This window comes from Camelina sativa, chromosome 10 (genome assembly GCF_000633955.1).
Source record: "Camelina sativa cultivar DH55 chromosome 10, Cs, whole genome shotgun sequence".
Lineage (NCBI taxonomy): Eukaryota > Viridiplantae > Streptophyta > Magnoliopsida > Brassicales > Brassicaceae > Camelina > Camelina sativa.
Window position 1 is genome coordinate 15,267,452 of NC_025694.1, and position 6,833 is coordinate 15,274,284.

Consider the following 6,833-nt stretch of genomic DNA (forward strand, 5'->3'; position numbering starts at 1 on the left):
CATCTAGAGCATATCTCGAAGTTGAATCAGTCCAATCAGAGTTTAGGTGAAGGAGTTATTCATTTTACAAATCAGGTGAACTCATGGCTACGCGACTTAGACCTACGAGCATTCAAAGGAGGATTCCGACCAAGCCAGAAGTACTCAAGCTATGAACAAAACTGTTCTGAAATCTTGATCCATCCTAGAACCACTGAGAATTGGAAGCACGTTAAAATCAGTTCATACTTGAAAGATATGGATATTTCAAGTCAATGGATCTGTCCTAGTTCCATTTTCGCGTCTGAGCCAAAGATCGTGTTACATAGACCAACTCAGAATCAATTTGGACACGAAATCAACTGTAGGATGTCAATGGATCTCTTATGTTTCCAACAACCTCAATAACACAAGATTTGGCCAACAAACCACAGAGTTACGTCCCATTTGCCAAAGGAGATGAATCTATTTCTTAACTTGATGAGTTTCAGGTCCAGTTGGTTTAAGAGCTTCCAGAATTATGTTTGGCAACCAGGAGTTGTTTTCTACTAAGCCCAAGATGAAGAAATGATACAGCCCATGCTGTTTCTCATCAGCAAATTGGATCAAGGAGTCAAAGAGAGTTAAAAAGATCAAGGAGGTACTTAATGGGCTAATACAAGAACTTATGGCAAAAGAGAGCATGGGAAATTATTTTGGGGATGATACCTATCAAGTCCAGCCCAGTTTGAGCCTAATTCAAGTCCAAGAAAGCCCAAAATAATCACTTTATTTTGTGGTCAAAGAGAAGTGACGAAAATTGGAGTTCAACTCACCTTGGGAAGGAAACCTTGGGAAGACAAAATTCAAGAGTTGAATCTTCATTCAACTATCTATCTTTATTGTTTTTAGTTTCAAGAATAATACTTGGCTTTGTTACCAAGTTTTCTTATCTTATATAAACTCATGTAAGAGTAAAGAAATAATCAACAATCCAACTTTTTATCAAAACCTTTTCTTTTTGAGAGTGATTCTCTTCTGTTCTTTGTGAACAAAACCGATTGCTTGGTGTGATTCCAACAATCAAAACCGACTACTTGGTGTGATTCAGATAGTCAAAACCCCGATCTCCTTGGTGCGAGGCTGAGAGATCCGATCTTTTTGGTGCGAGGCTGAAAGATCAAACCGGTATATCAAGAGTCTTTCCGCAACTCTTGTGCGACCATTCATTCCACCATCCTTATTCTTGAGGCTTCGTCGTATTTAGAATCAAGGTGTCTCTATCAACCAACTCGAAGGTGCCGAATCCTTGGGAGGATCATATCAAGTGGTCTAATTCTCTCTATGCAAATATGTTCTTCGTCCTGAATGTTGCTTCGCTCTACCCACAAAGAGACGACTTGGATAAGGATGTTCCTTGGATACTTTGGAGGCTCTGGAAGTCTCGTAATGAACTTATCTTCAAAGGAAAGGACTTTAATCCCCAAAATACAGTAGAGAAGGCATTAGAGGATGCTGAGGAATGGGATCAAAGGAAAAGGAATGAGCATGAGAAATTGACTAGTGGGCACCCTGTACCAAAGAGGACTGAGGATGCAAAGTGGAAGGTACCTCCAAGAGAATGGGTCAAATGCAATACTGATGGAGCTTGGAGGGGAGAAGATACATTGAGTGGTACGGGGTGGGTACTTCGTAATAACACAGGGGATGTTCTTTGGATGGGAGCGCAAGCCATTCGATGTGCATATTCGGCGATGGAAGTAGAGCTGGAAGCAATGTGGGGGGCAATACACTCAATGCTCCGTCTGAACTATACAAGGGTTATATTTGAATCAGATTCTTTGGGCCTGGTTAATTTGCTAAATAGTGAGGAGATTTGGCCTGCATTTGCTCCTTTGCTCTATGATATAAAAGGTTTGCTCTCTTCCTTCCAAGACTTCAAGATTCTGTATACCCCAAANTCAACCAACTCGAAGGTGCCGAATCCTTGGGAGGATCATATCAAGTGGTCTAATTCTCTCTATGCAAATATGTTCTTCGTCCTGAATGTTGCTTCGCTCTACCCACAAAGAGACGANATCGAGTAGCAAGGGAATCTCTTTCTTTTGAGAACTATGATCCCAAGTTATACTCTATGATGCCTTCATGGATTAAGTATTTTGTAGTGAAAGATAAACAGAGTGTATTATGATTGGTGAATGAAAGTTAATGTTGAGCCAAAAAAAAAAAAAAAAAAAAAAAAATCTTATATGAGATCATAAATCTCTGTGGACACGCTACAATTTTAACGTTTGTGGTTGTGGGGAATACTGGAATGGGGAGCTTCATAGTACAAACAAAATGAAAGGGGTCTTCTTAACATAATGATGAAACTTTGAGGGTCTAAATTCAATTTTCTCAGAACATTTTTGCCGTTTTGTTATACAAAAAATTGTACTGAACTGAATCCGCGACATGTTGGTGAGATCCAACGAATTATAAAATTATCAAAGAAGGGGCCAAAAAAAGAAAAAGGGGGTCGTGTGACCAGAGAGTCACATATTCATCGTGACGATTCTAAATTAAAAAAAAAAGTAATCGAATCATCATCATCATCTCTGTTTCCGAGGTAGAAGGAAAGATGCATCTGATTAATGCGGTGGCGGCGGCGAGGATGTTATCCGGACTCGGACAAGCCAACAGTAACGGCGGTGAAGCGATCCCGTTTGGATCGTTTGAGTGGATCACTTACGCCGGAATCTCTTGTTTCCTCGTTCTCTTCGCTGGAATCATGTCTGGGCTCACTTTGGGGCTTATGTCTCTTGGCCTTGTTGAGCTCGAGATTCTTCAGCGTAGTGGTACAGCTAACGAGAAGAAACAAGCCGGTAATGATGATTTGTTGTCCTTCTTCCTTCTTCTTTCTCGATTCAATTAATTTCTTCCTTATTTGGAATTTGATTTTCTGATTTTGCTTGAAATGATTTCAGCTGCGATTTTTCCGGTTGTTCAGAAACAGCATCAGCTATTAGTGACACTGCTTCTCTGTAATGCTATGGCAATGGAGGTAATCGTCTCTTAGCTTTTGATTCTACAGCTCTTGTGTGAGAATTGATTGATAGACTTAGTTTATGATTTGTGGAATACGTTGGCAGGGGCTACCTATATATTTGGATAAGTTATTCAATGAATACGTTGCGATTATTCTTTCCGTCACATTCGTTCTTGCTTTCGGTGAGGTATGTGTTTTTAGTTTTTGCTGAATCTAAGTTTATGGCTTGTCTATCAAGGATTTGAATGATTTTTTTTAATTCGCTGTTTAAGGTTATTCCTCAAGCGATATGCACCAGGTATGGACTCGCCGTTGGAGCAAATTTTGTCTGCCTTGTCCGCATTTTAATGACGCTATGCTACCCTATTGCTTTTCCCATTGGAAAGGTAAATTTTAAGAGTGTTTGGTCAAGAATGTTATTGTTGCCTGTGAAAGGTTGATCATCAAGTGTAAATTAATTTATCTTTCATTTGATTCTGTCTATCTGTGAGCAATTGATGGGTTTTTTCAGGAAATGTATTTTATATCTGTTCTTTTGGTTATTGTTATATGCTTGTTCTTGTTATATACAATGAGTTCCATGTTTCAATTTTTGCTTTCGGTTAACTTTTTTTTTAACGCTTATGGTTAGATCTTAGATTTGGTGCTGGGACACAATGACGCTTTATTTAGGCGGGCTCAGTTGAAAGCTCTTGTATCCATTCATAGCCAAGAGGTAGTAGAGACTGTGAAAATGCTGAATACTTTGTTTCCTTTCTCACAACCTTTTGGAATTTTGGATTACGAATTTGGTTACTTTGTTGCTCTGACTATGGTTTTAGGCTGGCAAGGGAGGTGAACTTACGCATGATGAGACCACAATCATTAGTGGAGCTCTAGATTTGACTGAGAAGGTATGTGCTTGACTTTTTAGAATTTCAGAATCATGGCTTGATCTGTGTAGAGATATTATTACAAGTAATTGATTCAAAAGTGGTATTTGATTGGACAGACTGCACAAGAAGCCATGACACCAATTGAATCGACCTTCTCCTTGGATGTAAATTCAAAGTTGGATTGGTGAGTTTTGGTTCTCATCTGTCTTACTTGCCTGAAAGATTTTACCTGTTGTCTCAGTCATTTCTGCAGCTATTTTCAGGTCATGTTCTACTTTGTATCTCATATTGCTTTCTTTGTAATTAATCTCTTAGGGAAGCTATGGGTAAGATTCTGGCACGAGGCCATAGCCGTGTTCCTGTCTACTCTGGTAATCCAAAAAATGTTATCGGACTTCTTTTGGTAATGTTATTGACTCTTATTTTGCATGGTTCAGTGCTTGTTTATCTCATACATTGACAAACTCTAATCAGGAAATTCTTCCTTCTTCTAGGTGAAGAGTCTACTTACAGTTCGCCCAGAAACAGAGACCCTTGTCAGTGCAGTTTGTATACGTCGAATTCCAAGGTATTGCCGTTACATGTTCCCTCTAGTCTTTTCCATTTTGTTTCGACAAGTATCTTTGTGTAAAATGAAGCTTCGCTTGTTGATGTTATAATGCTGCTACAATAGGGTTCCAGCTGATATGCCTCTGTATGATATACTCAATGAGTTTCAAAAGGGAAGTAGTCACATGGCTGCAGTTGTGAAGGTTAAGGGGAAAAACAGAGTTCCTCCTTCAACTTTGCTTGAAGAGAATACTGATGAAAGCAATGACTCCGATTTGACTGCACCTCTGTTACTAAAACGAGAAGGAAACCACGACAATGTCATTGTTACCATTGACAAGGCTAATGGACAATCGTTCTTTCCAAACAACGAGAGTGGACCACACGGGTTCTCACATACTTCGGAGGCTATAGAAGATGGCGAGGTAATAGGTATCATCACTTTGGAAGATGTGTTTGAAGAACTTTTGCAAGAAGAAATTGTGGATGAAACAGATGAATATGTTGACGTACATAAAAGGTTAGGCTAATATACTCTTAAGTCTATGGCATAATATTTTATGCAACAATGTTTGAGCCACTGAAAATTTTTCTCATTTGCAGGATCCGAGTAGCAGCAGCAGCGGCTGCCTCATCAATAGCGAGAGCTCCTTCAAGCCGGAAATTGCTGGCACAAAAGGGAACTGTGAGTTAGCAATCTTTTGTTCTTTGTTGTTTTGCTTTGTGCAGGAGAGAAAGTTAGAATTGTTGTAACTTGTATTTGCAGGGAGGACAAAATAAGCAAGGGCAGCCCATAAAAGGTTCAGGTCAGGAACAAGATAAACTGCTTGGAACTATTGCCGAGCCGATTCGAAGAAACAACTGATGTTGTGTCCTTGCTTTAGGAGCCAAAAGCTCTGTTGCGGTATAAAAAAACAAAAAAGGGGAAATAGAATAACTTAAAAGATCCAAGTCTTCTGTTCCGTTGATAACTTATACATTATCCATCCTGTTTATTTTTATAGATAAAAAAAAAAAGTCAGCAGAAGCAATGGTTCGTCCCAAATTTTTGAAGATGTTTTGTTTCCTACGGATATATAATGTATTCTACAAAAAAAATACGTACAATTTGTAATGGACTGACTCCATAACTTAATTCTTTTTCGGTAGAATGCAGTAGCAATGAATAGCTAAGGTCAGTCTCACAGACTCTCGTGGGCGCTAATTTTGTAATACGAATAGTTTTGATACAATGCGTCAAAAAGATTCTCCATCCATTGTTAATTTTTGATATACAAAAAAAAAAAAAAAAAATCTTCAACTTATTATTACAAAAATTCATCAATAGTTTTGTCAAATTATTTTACTAGACAAATAGATTTTCATCTTTTCATTGATTTCGTCGAATTAAGTTCGATGAACGTTAGATCTACTTTAGCCTAATCAACACAAAACTGAAAACTTATTGTTCGATAAAATAGGGAAATAAAAATTGGCCAAAACAAATAAATGAGAATTTTTTCCGATTGTTTTCTTTTCAAAAATAATGATATTAAAATCTATAAACCGTTTACGATGTAGATTAATCAACAAGACTTATATAGTAGAGGGGGGCCTATAGTAGAGTGGTTTATGCTAAAATTGTTCTGTTTTTTCCTTTTTGATAACATGCTAATATTGTTTATGTGTCATTATCCGAATTCAAACTCAACTATAAAATGTTGTTGGGAAAAAAACTTTTAGATGAAAGCACAGCCATACATTTGCAAAAAAAAATACAAGAAAATACCATTTAGAAAATAAGAGAAATAAAAGAAGCATTTAAAATATATGTGAATAATTCAGGATATTCTCTAAAGGTGTCAGTTTGTATATGGGCAAATGTCATGAAAACCCACTTTCTCCTAAAGTATTGTCACAAAAACCCACTTTCCACTCATGGTATACTTTTCCAAGTTTTTTGCTTATGTGTTCACTTTCCTTTTACATTTTTGCCCTTACTAACAAGTTACCTCTCTTTCTCTCCTTCTTTTCTCTCCTTTTCCCTTCTTTATTAACACTTTAACAAAGTAAAATATATTTATTTGTTATCATAAAATAAATTTTCTATTTATTTATATAAAATATGTTATGATTATATATTTTCTACATTTTAAGATACATATTGCTATATTTTTTATGAATTTTTAGATTATACAGTATCCATCAGTCGTTGAACATTTGTTCAATTATAAGTGGATAATCAATTGCAGTATTGTTAATAGATAGTTACTTGTGTTTATTCATACAAAATATACATACATAAATTTGGTTAGATCTTTATCCATAGCATATTATCCATAACACAACATAGACCAAATAAGTACAAAACCCTTTAATTCTAAATTTTAAATCCTAGAACATAAACCCTTGAACCTAAAACCAAAACTATTCACTTTAAAAAA

General features: G+C 36.7%; 1 protein-coding gene across 2 annotated transcripts; it reads left to right on the forward strand.

Annotated features, from left to right (window-relative positions):
- Positions 2,434-5,561, forward strand: LOC104719027 (DUF21 domain-containing protein At4g14240). Of its 2 annotated transcripts, none has more exons than XM_010436866.2 (12): positions 2,434-2,822; positions 2,925-3,001; positions 3,090-3,173; positions 3,259-3,372; positions 3,618-3,701; positions 3,808-3,879; positions 3,960-4,045; positions 4,177-4,264; positions 4,356-4,429; positions 4,535-4,930; positions 5,014-5,095; positions 5,177-5,561. In XM_010436866.2, exons 1-12 carry the CDS (start codon positions 2,579-2,581, stop codon positions 5,273-5,275), a joined length of 1,500 nt encoding a protein of 499 aa, XP_010435168.1. In that variant the 5' UTR covers positions 2,434-2,578; the 3' UTR covers positions 5,276-5,561. The 2 variants fall into 2 exon arrangements, with proteins under 2 accessions (XP_010435168.1, XP_010435170.1); XM_010436868.2 differs by having other exon boundaries at positions 2,435-2,822; positions 3,978-4,045.

What these genes read in the sequence shown, in the direction of transcription:
- LOC104719027 (XM_010436866.2), top strand. Translation starts at nt 2,579, where the DNA reads ATGCATCTGATTAATGCGGTGGCGGCGGCGAGGATGTTATCCGGACTC. An exon ending in TAACGAGAAGAAACAAGCCG is followed by an intron (nt 2,823 to 2,924) that starts GTAATGATGATT and finishes AAATGATTTCAG; the next exon opens with CTGCGATTTTTCCGGTTGTT. An exon ending in TCGTTCTTGCTTTCGGTGAG is followed by an intron (nt 3,174 to 3,258) that starts GTATGTGTTTTT and finishes TCGCTGTTTAAG; the next exon opens with GTTATTCCTCAAGCGATATG.